The following is a 21,633-nucleotide window of genomic DNA, read 5'->3' as shown; positions in this document are numbered from 1 at the left end:
TTTAGAATGAACTTGATTAGAACCGAAAGATCTATGTTGGGGTGCCAGGCACCTGAGGCCTTTAGAACCACAAACACGCGTGAGTAAAACCCAGGAGAAGGAGCTTGTTATGGCATTCTTCTCCAAAAGGGCCAAAAGCTCCTTCTCCAAGGCTTGACCCCTGATTGAGTGAGGGGAATAACTGCTGAACTCTCGAGAGGATGCTTGGAAAGTGAAGGTCTCAAAACAAAAGGGATCTCGTAACCTACCTTCAGGACCTCCACTACCCAAGCATCCACAGCTCTCTCCTGCCAAGCTGACCAGTAGTGAGAGAGATAAGCTCCTACTGCGGTCTCCGGGCAAGGTAATGACTCTTACTTCCAAAAATTCTTATGAACAGACAAGGAAGGAGAAGAAAGACCTCCTCTTCCTCTGCCCTTAGATCTGTGCCAAGAGCCTCTCCTGTGTTTCAAAGGTTGAGCGCCAGAGGAAGAAGCTGAGGCACCAGAAACCTAAGATGTACTCGGGAGAAACGAGCCAGAAAAAAGGAGGAGGTTGTTGGACTGGAGCAGAAGGTGTAAATGTGACACTAAACTTATGCTTACCCATTGAAGAAATAGGAGGAAAATCTGAGGAAAAAGCTCTTGATAAGACCCAGAGAGCTTGGGAAGAGGCATTGCCTTGATGTTCTTTCAAAACCTAAGAAAGCACACATATCAAAAAGGGAATCGCCAAAAAGACAAGAGGACAATAAACGATTTCTCTGCATCTCCGAAACAGAAGAGGGTAACTGCGACAAATACAGGTTACGCCTTAGAGAAAAGAGAAAGGCCTGCATAGAAGCGGCAAGCTCATTCTGGTGTACAGAAGTGATCGAAATAAATGAGCAAAATTTCTCTAAAAAGAGGAGCATCAGGAGGAACAAACCCGGAGTCCTTAACATACATTAAAAGACCTCCGAGGACCCGTATATTGAAGGATTGAGCCTCCTGCAAGGAACTCATAACAGACTCCATGGCAATAAAATCTTTGAGCAAGACTGAGACTGAAGCCTTGGAAAGCAAAGACTGAACCTGAAGTCGGAAAAAATCAGGATTTGGTTTGAGGGGTCGAGAGAGTGAAATATCATCCGCCACCTGATAAACACCTCTCCGGTGTCATAGAAGAGAGGAGAGCTTCCTCTTCCCTTCCCCAATCACCTCTGAAAGTTGAGCGACGACGTCCGCCATCACTCTCACGAACCTCTGAGCAAAGGGAAAATGTAAAAATTTCTGCAACCAGGAAGGACCGTACCGTCAAGAAAAATCCCTTCTGTAATACAGCGAGGCGGAGGCTGCTTCTGCTCTTTAGGCCTCGCCTGAGGAAGAAAACTCAAAACTAAATAAAAAAGTTCCATGAACTCAACATCATGACTGCCGTCGGGCAGGTGACTGATGATTCTTTACCCAGTGTGTCCACTGTTACTCCAGTAACAGTGCCATAGGGCACTTATTTATGAGAAGGGGGGAGGAGTATTAGTGTTAGACCTAAGACAGCTAGCCGTCAGGGTGTTACTTTGGGGAAGTTTCACAGTTAGGATCTGACGATGATGATGATGATGTGGATTCATGTGATATTGGTGTTTCATTGAACACCAATACCACACGAATCCACATCATCATCATCATCGTCAGATCCTAACTGTGAACCTTTCCCAAAGTAACACCCTGACAACTAGCTGTCTTAGGCCTAACACTAATACTCCTCCCCCCTTCTCATAAATAAGTGCCCTGTGGGACTGTTACAGGACTAACAGTGGACACATTGGGTAAAGAATCGTCAGGCACCTGCCCGGACCGGATCTCCCATAGGCCTTCGCCACAACGGGGTTCACAAGCTGGGGTATCTGTCACACTATTACCCAGGGTGCTGTCAACAGGTACCTGATGAGGAGCTGAAAATTAATCTAAAAGATTGTTAGACATCCTAGTAAAAGCTGCTTCAAAATTTTCTGACAGCTTGTTAAACTTGGCTGAAATATCTCGATCTAAACCATGCTGTAATGTTTCAAATTTCTTATTCCAACTGGTTTCCATCCCCAAATATTTTGAATCCAAATCAGAAACGTCTTCATTAGTTACCAATTGAACAGGTGGCAAAACATCGATTAATTCAGAATCGAAATCACAATACCGAAACCGAAGAACAAGAACCATGGGCGCACATGTCAAGGAAATCATTAGATACCGGTCTAGCTACCAATTTCTTTTTCTCCTTAATCAATCTTTTACGCTGCAAGATTCCTTGATGCTTAACATATACCACCATATCTACATTAGACCAAGACTTACATAAGTCACAACGAGAAGCCAAGTCACAAACCTGTCTACGACAAGAGTTACAAATGTCATGAGGTTCATACTCCCTGCTATCATTCTTGTCCCACAAGCCGGGCAATTCCTGATGGTGCTAGCAGAAGGAAGAGTCGAATCCTTTTTGCTATCCATTGCATAGGTCACGTAAATCTGGAGTCGCGCAAAAGTTCGTCATAATAAAATATATACCGCAATAGAAATAAAAGTTAATTCGCTAATTTCATGGATTTCATAAATGGTAAATAACATAAAGCCGCATTAACAAAAAATGAGAGCTTAAAGGCACAAAACATTTCAGAAATTTATAAAGAACAGCAGTGATGTAAACAATGCGGGTGCTCGTTAACAATTGATTTTCAAGGGAAGGTTTTGTAACTCAACAGCAGTGTTGCCAAATGGTGGACAGAATAGGAGGTAACAGGGTTGCCAATGTGGTAAATTTTGGTGCAGTTTTTGGGGATTTAGGGCTAGATCAATTATATTAAGGTAATGTTTATTAATTTGTATTTTTCCTAACATACAAACCTGAAGTCCCTACATAGGGATTTAGCTTGCACACACAAGATGGAATGGCTGTGTAAACTTAATGACAAGATAGTTAACCATCAACAGGTAAGGGGAACCCTGTACAACTCTTGGTCTGCACTACAAGTTGACTTTCAGCCAAGGTGCCAGATGAGAGGGGTGGCTGAGGCAGGCCATTCATGTAAAAATAAAACTTCAGGTTTGTATGTTACTTTTAAAATTTGCTCTCTCTTCCTACACAAATACAAACCTTGTTCTTTACATATGAGACTCACCCATTGGTGGTAAGATATCTGGGTACTCCTTGAACTGACTGATAGGTTCACCCAACCCAGAATGTTACCTTCCTGGTTTGCTCAGAGCATAGGAGGGACGCTGCACCTCTAGCATACTACATAGTATATGGGATGCAATAGCTGCTGAACTTCTAGACCATCAAATAATGGGTTTGTATGCAATTAATCAGGCTGTAAGAACCAAGCCTGAGGTGTCAGAGTCAGCAGAAAAGGCAAATATGACTGAGTTTGCTTTATTGTCTATCCTCCTCTCCCCTTGCCAAGAGGAAAGGGGAACTTGCATCCATTTGAATCAACAATAAAAACAAAGGACTTGTGCTCAATCGTGTAGTATTCAGCCTAGCACTCTGACACTCTGCCCTACTAGAGAGCAAGAAAAATGAAAGGAAGAAGAACCAGTCACTCACACGAACTCTCTCTACCTGAGCAGTCATCACAAGACCCTAGGAAAATGCGTCCAAAGACTTGTGAGCAATGTGATCACACCCTCGCAAGCAGTACCTGGTGATCCGAGAGGTTCTTACAAAATACTAGACGAGGCAATGCTCCTGACCCTGTGAGATCTCACCTGAATTGCACCCTCGCCCTCCTCATCAGACAAATCATATGCAATGCATGCTTGATTGTTTCAAGGAGTCAGAAAGAAATTGCATTTTTGGACACTGCCGGTGGTAATGAAGAGGCGTCGACACTCAAGCCAGAGATGGTCTAGTATATGCCACTATCAGCCAATTATACTCAGGATAATATATGTTACAAAGACTCAACCTGCTTTCAAGGGAACTTTGAAACCTAGACGTACTATCTGCAACTTAAAATAAAAAATTCTCCCCCTTCTGTTGAGTATCTGGCAGGTTGCATATGTAAAATGAGGCAGGTTTGGCAGGTTGCGTACGTAAAATGAGGTTAATGTAATGAGTAGTAACAAAACAAGTGCTATATAATGACAGCAACAGTTGAGCATTATGATAAAATACTTAATTTTCAATTAATTTTCTATAGTAACATGCAAATAAAATAAAAAATAAATACTAAAATTCTTCACAATCGTTTGGATCAACTATTTGTAAATCCCTGATAAATATTTGTTAAACTGCTAATCACATGATAACTTAACTCACCGAAGCAATAGCAGCCTCCGAATCTTCTCCTTCAGTTGAAGATAATTCTCCAGGTTGGGATGAGTCCCCTAATTCTTGACTGTTGAAGTCGTCAGCATTTTCCACTTCTACCTTCTCAAACTCCATGTCACTTTTTAAAAGCGTTCCTTCATCAAACGGTTTACACTTTATAAGCTTTCCTGGTTTTACACTTTGATTAATCTGTATCATATTTTTTAAATTGCTTGCTTCTGTTTCTCTCTGTGAAGTTGCTGTATGTGATACATCCAATTGTTCTAACCCTTCATGCTTCACTTTAGATTTCTTCACTTTCATGACATCTTTCACTATTACTTTCTTCTTCCCAGGCCTTCTAAAATCTCTTGAGCCTTTCATCACTTCTTCTGAAGCCATCCCTTCACTAATGTTCTGATCTTTACTACTAACCGAATTTCTTACCTTCTTGGATACCTCTTTATTTACTTCTTCAAGCATATGTAATGTAACCAGTGACTCAGTCAATGGCTGTTCCCTCTCTTTTAATGGATCTCTTGGGTCACTTACATTACGTCCAGACATCTCTGTATGAGATGAGAACCTTCGAAGGAGGCTCTGTGGTTGGTCATCCAAAACAGGTTGTTGTTGTTGGTCCATCATAATTATCTGTTCAGGAATCACAATATCAAATATCAATCTTTTGGTGGCTAATAGTGCCACTATAGTTGCACAATATCCTCCTTCGTGAAGGATGATAACAGGTACACCTTTTTCTGAACTGTCATTATCATCCTCTGTGTTTTTATCATCGGCTATAACTGTGGATGTTTCCAAAGAAGTAGGCTTGATAATGGAGGTTGTTTCTGTGCTCTGTGATTTTAAAGATGGTATAAGTTTATTTAGCAATGTTACTTCCTTCTCATACATCCTCTTTAACATATCCCAGGCTTGATGGAAGATTTCATACTGATACTGAAAAGAAAAAACTACTTAAATTTTATCCAATTATCATTACAAGAGTTACAATGACATTCATATTCTCTTCCTCTGAAAATATTTAAAAGGAAAAAAGGGGTTTTACCTGTAGTTCCATACGATAATGGTCTTCATACAAAAATCAAAAGCAAGTAAATATGTATTTTACCTTTTCCATAAAAACACATGACCTTGGTATAAGAGTATGAAATAAAAATTTTGAATTTTTTTCTCAACAATGAAAAATCTCTAATAAATGAAAGTATTGTCTACTAATAATAAGGCAGGAACATAAACAAAATATTAATATAAACATTTAGGACAAGCTCCTTGCTAATAGCTAAATTACCTGCTATGCTTTAACACAATGGAGGGATGAGAGTGACGGTCTTTTATAAGTAAGAGTTAGCCTAATGAAGTGTTTCCAGTGAATACATGGATAAGTGTCCCAAATGAAAGCTGGGCCATATGGCCAGCATTAGGGTCAGGAGGTCATGCAACACTTTCATAGTAATGAATACTATATGGATTAATTTTAAGTTTTAAACAATCACACAAAAAATGCAAACCAATGTATGAGCATTAGGCATATCTTTTATACTAATCTGTACATTTATACAATATATTAAAAACAAACTATTTCAATGGCAGTAAAAATCCCAGTATCTTTTTAACACATTGACTGCGATAGGCAACTCTGCAAATTGACCCAGTGGGTGATAACTTTAAACCCATATAAAATCAGTAATCAACAACCTATTGAAGTGGGATTTTTTTTAGTATTTCTGTGAGGTAAGCTGAGTACTCACACAGTGTACTTAATATGGACAAACTAGATATGGTCATATATGGTTCATGTCAGCTAAAATTATCAAAAACATTTATGTAGGTGGTGATGTGTGCAAAATAAAAATACAGTTGGAAAGCAAGTTATCAGGTAAACAAAAAGATCAAGAATATGACAAATTCTCTAAGACAATTTGTATTTTTCATTGCTACAAACCTGAGGTCTTAACAATAGGATAATTTCTAGCGCCTAGCTGAATCCATTTAAAAAACAAATGAAAGCAAGGAATCTTGTGATACCTGGCAATGCATGCATAGATCGGGTGAAGAATGATATCTAACCACTTAGACCCTGAGTGACGTACAGTGGACCCCCCGTATTCGCGTTCTCCAGATTCGCGGACTCACACATTCGCGGATTTCTCTGGGGAACGTTTCCCCGCATTATTCGCGGAAAATTCACGCATTCGCGGTATTTTTCTATGATAAATATCCACAAATTCCTGGGTTTTTTTTATGAATTTCATCATAAAATGCACTTTTTGTGATAAAACTATTAAAAAAACCAAGTATGAACATTTTTAGTGGGTTTTTCTTGAGTTTTCACTAACAAAATAGGCTGTTTTTAGCATTTATATAGGGGTTCCAAACATTCGCGGGTTCTAACTATTCATGGGGGGGTCTGGTACGCATCCCCCCCGAATACGGGGGGACCACTGTACAATGATATATGGGAGAACCTTTGTATAGGGAACCAGAGAGAAACTTTGACTGTCCAATAGCAAACCAACATACCAGTGTTTGTACTACTCTCAACTCCTCATTGCCAAGGAGTGGAGCATATGCTACTGAATAGAGGGTTTGATATTTGTATATTAAGCGACCACACTATCAGTATGACTACCTTACTCACCGGTATCAGACCAGTCCAGCGAATGACGTGTCTATTCCTTAACCAGCCCAAAAGACGAAGGAAAGGTACAAGAGAAAGAAGGAGACCAGCCAACTCACTCATTCTCTCATCCACACAATCATCTTAGGTAAGATACAAAAGTGCCCTGTTAAGGGCAACTATGAGTTACATAACCTGTTGGGCAGCCACCACAGGACCCAGGGAAAACGTGTCCGCAGATCTGTGGGCAACATCCTTAAGATAGAAAGAGGTGAACTTGGACTGGCGTAACCAAGAACCAGCGCTCAGCACTCTATGTACAGCCAAGTTCTTTTTGAAAGTCAGAGAGGGACCAATACCCCTAACGTCATGAGCTCTAGCCTGCACAGACATGGTGGTGGAATCATCAAGGTATGCCTGTCTGATTGCTTCCCTTATCCAAAAAGAAATAGTATTCTTAGACACCTCTTTCTTCGTACAGCCTGAGCTAAAAAAGACTGCGGCAGCCTGGTCTAAAGTGCCGAGTCCTTTTAAGATAGCAACACAGGGCCCAGACAGGGCACAACAAAAGCTCTTTAGCGTCACCACCCACTAAGTCGTTCAGTGATGGAATGGAAAACGAAGTGAACCTGTCATCGTGCACAGAGGGATTTTGGGTCTTGGCCAGGAATTCCAGGACAAATTCGAAGGACACTGACCCCCAACCCCTGGTGTGCTTCACATAATAGCTCAGACTGTGGAGCTCTCCTACCCTCTTGGAAGATGCTAAGGCCAGAAGGAAAACTGTCTTGAGTGTCAAGTTCCTGTCAGATGAGCGACACAAGGGCTCATATGGACTTTTAGTGAAGCTCTTGAGAACCAAGGAAACATCCCACGTCAGAGGCTTGAGCGCCCTAGGAGAACTTTACTGCTCAAACCCCTTAACTAGCAAGAAAAAGTTCCCAGGAAAAGATGTCGATACCTCTAAGGCGTAACACCAAACTCAAGGCTGCCCTGTAGCCTCTAATGGCGGAAACAGACAATCGTTTCTCGTCTATGAGGAAGGTTAAAAAGTCTGCTATTCGCTGAATAGAGGCTGCAAGTGGAGAAAAACCCCGTTTATGACACCAATCACAGTAGATCGCCCATCTGCCTTGGTAAACGGCGGAGGTTGACTTTCTGAGACTGCTGAACATATGCCCTGCTGTTCTCTGAGAAAAGCCTCTCGCTTGGAGGAGATACTGACTGGTGGAACCTTTCCGCATGGGGCTGACACAGGAGATGTCGCCAAGGAGGAATCTCCCTCGGAACCTCTGACAACAACACCATCAGATCTGGGAACCATTCCGCTTGAGGCCACAAAGGGGCTACCAAAGTCATTCTGAGACCCTGTGAACTCATTAGCCTGTTCAGAACTTGATGGATCAAACAAAACGGAGAGAAGGCATACACCTCCAGGTTCTCCCAGGGATGTTGGAATACATCCTCTGCTAATGCTAAAGGATCTGGGACCACTGAACAGAATATCTCCAGCTTCCTGTTGAAGCAAGTCGCAAAAAGTTCCAGCATGGGTCTCCCCCAAACCTGGAAAAGCTTGTCTGCTACCACTTGATGAAGGGACCACTCTGTGCCTAGGATCTGATCCTGATGACTGAGTTTGTCTGCAACCACATTCCGTTTGCCTGGGATATACCTGGCTGAGAGCTCTACCGAATTGCTGACCGTCACTGGTGAACCTCGACGGTCAAGGTGTGAAGTTGACAAGAAACTAGGCCTTCCTGTTTGTTCACAAAAGCTACCACCATGGTGTTGTCCGACATGAGAACAACAGAATGACCTAACTTCTCCCAAAACTCCTTCAGACCCAGGAAGGCTGCCTTCAACTCCAAGACATTGATATGTTGCTGCTTGTACTCCAAACTCCAAAAGCATGAAGCGATGAGGCCGCCTAAATGAGCCCCCACAGCCTCAAGGGAGGTGTCTGAGAACAGAAGGAAGCCCGGTGAAAGAGAACGCAGAGGGACACCCTTCAAAAGATTCTGGTCGTCCAACCACCAACGAAGGTCTTCTCTCACTTCCAGAGACAGAGGAACCTTTAACAGGGGTCCCCCACTGGAGACTGGAAGTCTCCCAGTCTCCATTGCAGGGACCAAAGATGAAGACGCCCATGAGGGACCAGCTTCTCTAGGGAAGACAACACTCCCAGAAGAACCTGCCACTGATGAGCTGACTTGACTGATGTGGTTCCCAACAGGAAGTTGCACGCCACCACCCGCAACTTCTCCAATCTCTGATCAGACTGGAAAACTTTTCCCACTTTCGTATCGATGACCATGCCCAGGTGGAGAATCCTTTGACTGGGCACAAGGTTTGACTTTTCCTGGTTGACTACGATGCCCAGTTCCCGACAGAACCGAAGTAGACGATCCCTGTCCTGCAGCAGCTTTTTCCTGGAAACTACCAAGACCAAACAATCATTGAGGTACCTCAGCAAATGGATCCCCTGAGCATGGGCCCAACTTGACATGAGAGAGAAGACCCTTGTGAACACTTGAAGGGCTGTTGTCAGCCCGAAGCATAGGACTTGGAACTCGAAGACCTTGTCCCCAAGAGAGAAGCGAAGGAACTTCCTGGACGTCAGATGAACAGGGATTTGGAAGTATGCGTTCCTTAAGTCTATGGACAGTATGAAGTCACCTTCCCCTCACGGCTGCCAACACTGAACGTGGGGTCTCCATCTTGAACCGTGTCTTCCTGATGAAGTGATTCAAGGTGTGAAGATGTGACTGTAAAACCCCGGGGACGGACACACCACTTCCTCTATAGCATCCTTGTCCAGCATCTTCTGCACTTCCTCCCAAAGAGCCAAGAACTTCAGAGAATCTGGAAGATATGCCTTCCTGAGCTGTGGTTTGTCCGACAGAGGAGGAGAGAAGTCGAATGGCAGTAGGTATCCCACCTGAAGGACATCTACCACCCACTTCTCCACACCATAACCCTGCCACTTGGCCCAGTGGTCCGCCAGGCACCCCTCCACCCTTGGCACAGGAGAGGGAGAGGCACCTAACCTACTGACGGCCACCTTTCCAAGAGATAATCCAGGATTATCAGCTATCACATGGTCACAAACCTAAACATAGATTTAACCCTAACATAAATTACAACGTATCCATATAGTCCAAAACATGTAAAAACTAAATATATTAATTTTGTTGCTTATATTTATCTACAACTTTTTTCATTATGAAGGCATCAAGTTTAAATAAACCAAGACTTAAATTCAGAACATTTCCATTATTTGACTTGATGAAACAAGATTCAATGATATTACTTTTAACTGTGTATTACATTCGATTAAGTCTCTTACCTGACTGCAGTTAATAGGATGATCTAAATCTCTCATATGTACAAATAATGCATTCGATATTTGTCCAGTTCTCACAGAATATTGGTGCTGTTTGAGCCCTTGTGAAAGAGATTCACCGCAAAGCCCTTAGGAACATCCCAGAAAAAAGAGAATTTAACCTTTTGATGGTGATTGGAGTCGTAATGAACAAAAGAGGCAATGTTAGTTGATTTCCAAAAGACTGAAAATCAATAACCCTATCAGACCAATCCTTAGTTCAGTGGGATCAGTTACGTACATATGATTTATCTAAATGGTTTATAAAAATTCTTACACCTTTGGTAGGAAACATTTCTAACCTGAATGTAGAAAACAATGTTGATTTTAAACAAATTGAATACTTTAGATTTGAATTTCTATTTTAATATGGTTAGTTTTGATGTTGTCGCTTTATTACAAAAGTGGCTGTAGATGATTTACTTGAATTTTTGAAGGATGAATTAGAACGTCATGATATTCCCTTAACACTAGCAAACCTCATTAGTCTCATAAGGTTATGTATCAAAGATATTAAATTTTGTTTTAATGGGGAATTTTTGGAACAAATGTTTGGCATGGCTATGGGTAATCCCTTATATCCTGTCCTTAGCAATATTTACATAGAATTTTTTTAGACGAAACTCTTACCAAGGGTTTTGCCCCAAAAAGTTACATGGTTTAGGTATGTGGATGATATTTTGGCCAGTTCATAAAAATCTCCAGAAATTCCTTAATAATCCAATAATTTAGTCCCTTCTATAAAAGTTACTGAAGAGGAAGAAAGAAATTGTAATTTTAATTTTCTTGACGTAACCGTCCATAGAAATGATAGAAATTTCACCAGTTCAGTCTTTTGGAAATCAACTAACATTGCTATTTTTTCATTACTACTCCAATCACCATCAAAATGTTAAATTCTCTGTTTTTTTCTGGGATATTCCCAAGGGCTTTATGTCTGTAGTCAGCAGTTTATTAACGCTGAGATTAAAAATATTTATGATATTGCCTTCAAACTTAAATACAAAAGGACTTCTGTAGATGTGGCATGGATAAGAGCTGGAAAAACATTTTATTTAATTATTGGCAAACTTGAATTTAGTAAGTATAACATTTTAAAATTACCCTATGATGAAAGGTTTTTAGAAATTCCTAGAATTTTAAAGCTTTTTAACATAAATGTTATTTTCAGTAATATTAACCCTTAATTGCCGAGCCGGTATTTCCAAAAGTGTCTCCCGTATGCCGGCAGCGTTCGCGAGTGAGCGCCGAAGCGGAAAAAAATGTTTTTTCAAAAAATCACAGCACGCTTAATTTTAAAGATTAAGAGTTCATTTTTATCTCCTTTTTTTGTAATTGCCTGAAGTTTAGTATGCAACCATCAGAAATGAAAAAAATATCATTATCATATATAAATATTGAAATATATAAGACAGCGCAAAAAAAATTTCATATATAATTGTATACAAATTGCGCTGTGTGCAAAACAGTTAAAGCTAATGAGTTAATTATTTTTTCGTCGTATTGTACACTAAATTGCGACGATTTTGGTATATAAAAAATTGTAAAACAATCAAAGCAACACAGAGAAAATATTATCACAATAAAATGCATGAATTGGTAATACGCTGACATAAAAAAAAGTTTTTTTCAAAAATTCATCATAAATTGAAATATTGTCCTAGAGACTTTCCATTTGTTGCAAAACGAAGGAAATTGGTTGAATATTACTAGGCCGTAAGTGTTGTAGCTTACAATTGCAGTTTTTTACCATTTCAGTTGAGTTAAAGTTGACCGAAGGTCAAATTTTGTCTATTTATTGTTATTTATATGAAAATATTTCAAAACTGATAAAAGCTACACAACCATGAGTTGTTTTTTGCCATATTATACATGAAATTGCCCACATTTTCATATAAACTTTATGTAACAGCTAATATAAAACGATGCAAACATTATGACAATTGGTTCAAAATTTTTCTGATTTTTTCGGAAGAGTTACCACGCGGACGTAAGGAAAACGTTTTTTCATAAATTCACCATAAATTGAAATATTGTGCTACAGAATTCCAATTTGTTGCAAAATAAAGTTAAATAATTGAATATTACTAGAATGTAATAGTTTTAGCTTACAATTGCGTCTTTTTACCATTTCGGTCGAGTCAAAGTTGACCGAAGGTTGAAATTATGTCACTTATTGTTATTTATATGAAAATATTTCAAAACTAATAAAAGCTACAACCATGGGTTGTTTTCAGTCATATTATACATGAAATTGTGCACATTTTCATATATAAAACTTTATGTAACGGCTAATATAAAACGATGCAAACATTACGACTTTCAGACGAACAAATTTCTGATTTTTTCGGAAGTTACCGCACGGACGTAAGGAAAAAGTTTTTTCATAAATTCACCATAAATTGAAATATTGTGCTAGAGACTTCCAATTTGTTGCAAAATAAAGGTAAACGATTGAATATTACTAGAATGTAATATTTTTAGCTTACAATCGCGTTTTTTGACCATTATGGTAGAGTCAAAGTTGACCAAAGGTTGAAATTTTGGCACTTATCGTTATTTATATGAAAATATTTCAAAACTGATAAGAGCTACAACCATGGGTTGATTTTAGTTGTATTCTACATGAAATTGCGCACATTTCCATATATAAAACTTTATGCAACGGCTAATATAAATCGGTGCAAACATTACAACAATCGAACAAAAAAATTTCTGATTTTTTCGGCAGTTACCGCGCGGACGTAGGAAAGTTTTTTTTTTTAAATTTACCATAAATCATTCCAATTTGTTGCAAAATGAAGGTAAATGATTGAATATTACTAGAATGTAGGAATTTTAGCTTACAATTGTGGTTTTTGACCATTTCGGTTGAGTCAAAGTTGACCAAAGGTTGAAATTTTGGCATATTGTTATTTATATGAAAATATTTCAAACCTAATAAAAGCTACAACCATGGGTTGTTTTTTTTGTTGTATTCTACATAAAACTGCACGCATTATCATATATAAAACTTTATGTAACAGCTAATATAAAACTGTGCAAACATTACAACTTTCGGACGAAAAATTTCTGATTTCTTTGGAAGAGTTACTGCGTGGACGTAAGGAAACATTTTTTTTCATAAATTCACCATAAATCGAAATATTGTGCTAGACTTCCAATTTGTTGTCAAATAAAGGTAAATGATTGAATATTACTAGAATGTAAGAGTTTTAGCTTACAATTGCGTTTTTCGACCATTTCCATCGAGTCAAAGTTGACCGAAGGTTGATATTTTGGCACTTATTGTTATTTATATGGAAATATTTTGAACTGATAAAAGCTACAACCATGGGATGTTTTTCATTATATTCTACATGAAATTGAGCACATTTCCATATATAAAACTTTATGTAACGGCTAATATAACACTGTGCAAACATTACGACAATCGGATGAAAAAATTTCTGATTTTTTCGGGTTACGCGAGGACGTAAGGAAAAAGTTTTTTTCATAAATTCACCATAAATCGAAATATTGTGCTAGAGACTTCCAATTTGTTGTCAAATAAAGGTAAATGATTGAATATTACTAGAATATAAGAGTTTTAGCTTACAATTGCATTTTTCGACCATTTCCATCAAGTCAAATTTGACCGAAGGTTGAAATTTTGGCACTTATCGTTATTTATATGAAAATGTTTCAAAACTGATAAAAGCTACAACCATGGGTTTTTTTGTTGTATTCTACATGAAATTGCGCACATTTTCATATATAAAACTCTATGTAACGGATAATATAAGATGGTGCAAAAATTATGTCAAACTGACAAAATAATTTCCAAGATGTGTCGCTCATGATTTTTAGTGCGAGAAGAAAGAACTTCGCGCTTGCGTGCCTGGGTAACAATTGTAAACAAAACAAAAGCTTGATCCGTGAACTCCCAGCATCCCTCAAGGTGCCCTCAACGTCGTGATTCAAAAGTTTTCGCCAAGTAGGCCTATAAGTATTTTTCCGTGGATTTAAAAAAAACTTTTTTCCGTCGACGTTTCATACATCAATTCGGCACCCAACAGACAATTTTTGTTGACGTTTAATACGTCCAATCGGCGTTTAAGGGTTAATGTCAAGAGTTTGGTAACAAAAAATTCTCCTAAAGATCTCCCAGGCTGCATATACGAAATTCATTGCAAAAAGTGTGATAAAGTCTATTAGACAAACCGGTGAATCTCTTTCACAAGGGCTCAAAAAGCACCAATATTCTGTGAGAACTGGGTAAATATCAAATGCATTATTTGTACATATAAGAGATTTAGATCATCCTATTAACTGGAGTCAAGAAAGAGCCTTAATCCCATACAGTGACACAATTAAAAGGAATATCATTGAATCCTGTTTCATCAAGCCAAATAATGGAAATGTTCTAAATTTAAGTCTTGGTATATTAAAACTTGATGCCTTCATAATGAAAAAAGTTGTAGATATATAAGCAACAAAATTAATATATTCAGTTTTTACATGTTTTGGACTATATGGATATGTTGTACTTTCTGTTAGGGTTAAATCTATGTTTAGGTTTGTGACCATGTGATATCCGATAATCCTGGATTATCTCTGATTTTTACCCTTTTGACAATTAACCATCTGGTATTCTTCAGCTTTATGTTTACCTAATAATTTTCTTTCCAACTGTATTTCATTCATCCCTTGACAATGTCTTAGTAAAGACGAAAGCACTTGGATTTCTGCCTATCATTTTCTTGTAGTATTCACTCATATAAATAAATAATATATATATATATATATATATATATATATATATATATATATATATAATATATACACACACACACACACACACACACACACACATATATATATATATATATATATATATATATATATATATATATATATATATATATATAATATATATACATACTTAAACCAATGTTTTGGGAATCTTTTCCCATCTTCAGGGCTATATATAGAATTAATTTTCACAATATTAAAAAGTATATATACGAGAAATAGCTATGAGAAATAGATAGGGTAGCATAAAAACATGAAAGAGAGAATAATCAGAGTACAGTGAAAATACCAAAAGAGATTAAGAAAGAAAGAGAGAGAGAGAGAGAGAGAGAGAGAGAGAGAGAGAAAGAAAGAGAGAAGTTAGAGAGAAGGAGAGAATAGAGGGGAAAGTTGAGCTTTGGTGAGTGTCAAATATAGTACACATAACAAACTCATTAGTCCCCGGATGCTGGCGAGAAAGGAGAGCATACACACGAACACTCTACAAGTCGTAACATTGGGGCCAGCCATGTGTGGCATCCAGGAGACGAAACATGCAGTGAATAGAGTTAAATAAATAGACACATTTCGACAGTTACAACGGTGATACCAATCGACAAATAGAACTAAGAATTAATAACAATGGCGAAGAATAATAGTGATCATTAAAATCCTGCTATAAGACGTCAACGAAATAAGTGAAATTATAAACTATTGTTCACAACAATGAGAGCAGTGTTTTCCCTCAAAGCGAAGACACAGCATGTTATGAAAAGGAAGGGATAACAAGTACTAGACAAAGACATAACATCGAGCCGATAAATGTAGTGCAGCAGCTGACAAGCACCCAAACAGACTTCTATAAATAATCTGTTAAAAACAGATGAGTGCATTCCAAAATGCACGAAAAAACATTCCCATTAATGAATCAACTTTACTGAAGAACTTTTCGACAAGGACGAATCTTTGCCGAACAACGAGAAAAAAAAAAAAAACTCAGCGTTCAGTCAAGATTAACTTTGAAACAAAACAGCTGAATTAGAGTACTGACAATGGGGAAAGTGTTGTCGAAATACAAGTAAAAAAAGAACGACAACAGAAACACGTAAGTTGTGATGAAACTGAATTTTTTTATTTTCTCTCTGTAAGTGTGTGAAAATTTGTGTATTCTCTCCCTTAGAAAATATAAAACTTTGAATTCTCTCTCAACAAGAGTATAAAGATTTTATTAATTTTCTTAATAGATGTTTGATAGATAGGAATTATTTATTTTTTTTTTTTACTCAACTCGGTTGGTGGTGTATGCAGTTGAATACCTATATGTTTGTGTACCATTTATTTGAATAATTTCTTTTAACATAGTTTTGCACTTTGGGTTCAATTTAACGAATTTTTTATATATATACAGTTACACCTTTTAATTAACAGCGCATGACACAGTAGTACCTTGAGATACGAAATTAATCCGTTCCGAGGCGCCCTTCGTATCATGAGGTTTTCATATCTTGGACCACATTTTACATGTAAAATGGCTAATCCATTCCAAACCCTCCGAAAACACCTCAGTATATTTCATAATAAAGCTAAATCGACCTATAAACAATGAAATACTACAACAAATTGGACCATTCAATACCTAACTTAATAACGTAATGCAAATTAACCTGTAAATAAAGTGTATTAGAGTACATGGTATACAAGAAATACTGTACGTAAAATGTGGAAGCTTACCTTTCGAGTGAGGCTATCTCCGAAAGTGGCGGCAGAGGAGGAGGACGACAAACGGCAGTTACATACGTACACTTAACTTTATAAAACACATAAAAAAATTTATGGAAAACTAAACTAAAATTTACAAAATACATTAACAAAACTGTAACACTTAACTTTACAAAAAAAAATTAAAATCAAATTTTTCGTCTTTTTTTATTTTTCTTTTTTTTTTTTTTTTTTTTTTTTTTTTTTTTTTTTTTTTTTACTTTTTTTTACTTTACGTAGGTTTTTTTTTTTTTTCTACAGAATTTCAACTTCGTCGCCACTTTCAACTTTCTGTTTTTTATCACTTGGTTCTTACTTTTTGCTTACAACTTTCTGTTTATTATCACTTGGTTCTTCCTTTTTGCTTACTCCTGCTAATGCTAAAGGCCTCTTTAAAAAAATAACGATCCAAGGAAGATTGCTTCTGCCTACTTTTCACAATGTTCCTGAAATGACTCAGGCAAATGTCATTGAACTGCGCAAGCATACGACCTGTGTGAGTCTTCTTGGGGTGTCTTTTTTTTCTATAAACGATTGCACTTTATGAAAATCGCCTAGAATATCCTTAATTTCTGCCGTTGTCATAGGGTCCTCCTCCTCTTCCTCACCGCTGCTAGAGAACTCCTCTTGAACGCCGTTATGTTGCATGGCCTTCAACTCCTTCAGGTCATCCGTCGTAAGCTCCTCTTGGTGCTCCTCGAGAAGGTCGTTGATGTTGTCCTCGTCGACGACCAGCCCCATGGACTTGCCGAGTGCAACGATCTCGGCAAGATCTGGTTCCAAAACAGTTTCAGGATTGTCAACTGTTTCTGAATCTGCAGCACCAGCTTCGCCCACATCGAATCCCTCGAAGTCTCTGGTGGATACGGCATAAGGCCAGAGTTTCCTCAACGAGGAATTCAAGGTTCGCCTCGAAACCTCCTGCCGAGCTTGGTCGATGAGTCGGATGCAAATGACGATGTCAAAATGCTCCCTCCAAAATTGACCAAGGTGAGGTTTGTGGTATCGGTGATGTCGAAACATCTCTTGAAAAGATGTTTCGTGTACAGCTTCTTAAAGTTCAATATCACTTGCTGGTCAATGGGCTGGAGGAGAGGGGTGGTGTTGGGTGGAAGAAAAAGAATCTTGACGAAGGAATACTCGGCGAGGATATCTTCCTCGAGGCCAGGAGGGTGGGGAGGGGCATTGTCTAACACCAGAAGACATTTCAGGGGGAGGCACTTCTCTTCCAAAAATTTCTTCACTGTCCGGCCGAAACACAGATTTACCAACTCTGTGAACAAAAGCCTCATTACCCAGGCTTTTGCATTAGCCCTCCACATCACTGGAAGCTTCTCCTAAGCACTTTGTGGGCCTTGAAATCTTGAGGAGTCTTGGAATGATACACCAGTAGGGGCTTCACCTTGCAATCCCCACTGGCGTTTGAACAAAGTGCGAGCGTAAGCCTGTCTTTCATAGGCTTATGCCCGGGTAGCTTCTTCTCTTCCTCCGTGATGTACGTCTGACGAGGCATTTTTTTCCAAAAAAGGCAAGTCTCATCACAGTTGACGACTTGCTGAGAACTGTAGCCTTCCTTGGTCATCATCTCATCGAACGTCTTTTTAAATGCTTCGGCCGCTTTCGTGTCCGAGCTGGCAGCCTCCCCATGATGCACCACCAAATGGATGCCAGTCCGTTTACGAAATTTCTCGAACCAGCCATGCAAAGCCTTGAACTCTGGGGTTTCCGTTGATGTCCCTTCCCCTCCGTCGTCTTCCGCCTGGGCAATCAAATCGCCGAAAACAGCGCTGACCTTGTGGCAGATTGCAGTCTCCGTTATCGTATCACCAGCGATTTCTTTGTCTTTTATCCAGACGAGAAGCAGCCGTTCCATCTCGTTATGTACGTGGGTCCTCTTGCTGGACAAAATAGTGACGCCCTTGGAAGGTGTAGCTGCTTTGATGACATCCTTCTGTTTAAGGATGGTGCCTATTGTCGACGGATTTCGGCCGTATTCCTTGGCGATCACACTCAATCGCCTACCAGCTTCATACTTCTTGATAATCTCCATTTTTCTCTCCAAAAAGAGCATTCGCTTCTTTCCGTGAATTTCAACTTTCTTGGGACCCACGACTACGTTATCTTGTGCGTAATTTACGTATAAGTAGAATAAAGTTTTCGCACAACACGATAAAGTACGTATACTGCAACGAAACCACTAACGAATTTACGTTACTAAACGAAATCGATAGACCAAACGAATACCACGTGCGTACGATAACGATGCTGGTACCGAGTGGCCAAGACACGCCACCACGTACATAGATGCATGATGGGAGGGATGCTGGCCAATAGGAGAGATGGATCTCATGGCCACGACTAGCATCAGGAACCAATGGGAGAGCAGGAGGATGGTGTCGAGTCTACTAAGTTGGCGGCGAGCAAGTTTCAAAATTGTTATCGGTGGTTTGGGCGAATCTCGGACTTTACAGAAACCTTTCATATCTTGAAAACTTTTTGTATGCACAGCCGTTAAATTTTTCGTATTTCGAGTTTTTCGTAAGTTGAGCCTTTCATATCTCGAGGTACCACTGTACATTTTTTTGGGGTACTGTTGTGCATGGTGAACTATATATATATATATATATATATATATATATATATATATATATATATATATATATATATATATATATATATATATTATATATATATATATATGAATACCTATGTATATATATATATATATATATATATATATATATATTATATATATATATATATATATATATATATATATATCAATACATATATCTATATATATATATCTATCATATATATAGATATCTATCTATATATATTATAATATCTATATCTATATATATATATATATCTATATCTATATATATATATATATATAGTATATAGTATATATATATATATTCATGTATATACATATATATATAGTATATATACATATATATATATATATATATATATATATATATCATATATATAATCCACACATCAAAGGGTACTATAGTAGGCAGGGGAAGGGCGCAGGAACATATACACATCCATTTGATACATTTATTGTCAACGCATTTCTTGACCCATGGTCACATCATCAGGACATCTATATAAAAAGGAATCCGAGCACATAATTAAAAGAAACACCCTTAACACCTAAATGTAATAATTTTAGCACACTACTTGGCAAAGTTTTGATTGGTGGGTAAAAAACAAAAGCTTGCGTATATAGTAAGTTTGCACCCTTAACACCTAAATGTAACTTGCACCCTTAACACCTAAATGTAACGTACCGAAACTTACTATATACGCAAGATTTTGTTTTTTACCCACCAATCAAAACTTTGCCAAGCAGTGTGCTAAAATTATTGAAAATCATATTGGTGCTCTAAATATAAAATTAATTCCAAAAAATCCTAAAACTATTGGCTCTTTGTTTCCCTTCAAGGATCGGCTCTGTCCTTTGATGACGTCGGGTGTCGTATATGAGTACAAGTGCCCCGGATGTAGTTCCGGGAATTACGTTGGTTCGACTCGGCGTCTCCTCAAGGTCAGGGCCGATTCTCACATGGCGTGAGTGTTATCGTACGGGCTGCAGATTGTCTAATCCCAGAACTTTCCAATATAAGATCGCACGCTAGAAAGTTGCAAGACATCGATCAAATTATGACACTTTAAAATAATTGGCCAAGTCAAGGAACCTGGAGAACTGCTTTTCTTGGAAAGTCTGCTAATAAAGAGAATTCTACCTACGTCAAATTGCCAATCATCGGCTGTTCCCTTGTTCATAGCATAACTAGCTTGTTTGTTTATATTTGTCCGCCTTCTTTTTCTGTTCTTGTGTATTCTTTTAGTGCGTTTGTCTCTGTCATTTTGAGAGGTGCGCCTTGCTCTTCATTTTAAGTTCGTTTTTACCTTTATTTTTTCTTTTATTGAGTTTAGTTTTTAAGGATCATTTTAAACTTTCTTGGTTTTTAATGTGTAAATGTATTTAAGTGTGATTCAGTATTTAAGTTTAACTTAGTTTCCATTTTAAGTTTTCTTATGCTTTGTATATGTTTCTTTTAATTATGTGCTCGGATTCCTTTTTATATAGATGTCCTGATGATGTGACCATGGGTCAAGAAACGCGTTGACAATAAATGTATCAAATGGATGTGTATATGTTCCTGCGCCCTTCCCCTGCCTTGCCTTATATTATTATATATATATAAATTATATATAAACTATATATATATTAAAATTTTAAAAAAATAAATTATTATATATTTTTATATTATATATATATTTTATTTATTATTCGTATATATTTATTTTATATATCTTATAATTTATAATCTATATATTATTTATACTATCTATATATATTATTATATATAGATATATCTATCTATAATATAATTAATTATATATATTATAATATATATATAATATATATATCTAAAAAATATATATCTATATCTACTTAATATATATATATATATATATATAAAGATATATATATATATATATATATACTATATAGGATACATGTATGATATATATATAGATATATGTATTGATATATATATAATAATAATATATATATAATATATATATATCTGATATAGAGATATATATTATATATTTATAAATATATAATAGATATATATATATATATATATATATTATATATATAGATAGATATATGTTATTGAGAGATATTATATAGATATATGTATTGATATACTAATAGATATATGTATTGATATATATATATATATCTATATATATATATATTATATATATATATATATATATATATATA

At 37.3% G+C, this 21,633-nt stretch overlaps 1 protein-coding gene across 1 annotated transcript in view; it reads right to left on the bottom strand.

Annotated features, from left to right (window-relative positions):
• LOC135201156 (general transcription factor 3C polypeptide 1-like) overlaps window positions 1-21,633 on the bottom strand; it is a gene marked incomplete in the record, with an annotated part of 923,347 nt that overhangs the window by 222,064 nt on the left and 679,650 nt on the right. The window contains 1 exon segment of the mRNA XM_064230032.1: window positions 4,276-5,223. Within this exon segment, the coding sequence (XP_064086102.1) occupies window positions 4,276-5,223 (948 nt within the window).

This window comes from Macrobrachium nipponense, chromosome 28 (assembly GCF_015104395.2).
Source record: "Macrobrachium nipponense isolate FS-2020 chromosome 28, ASM1510439v2, whole genome shotgun sequence".
NCBI lineage: Eukaryota > Metazoa > Arthropoda > Malacostraca > Decapoda > Palaemonidae > Macrobrachium > Macrobrachium nipponense.
Note: the sequence above shows the minus strand (reverse complement) of the source record. Positions and strands in the feature narration are given on the sequence as shown.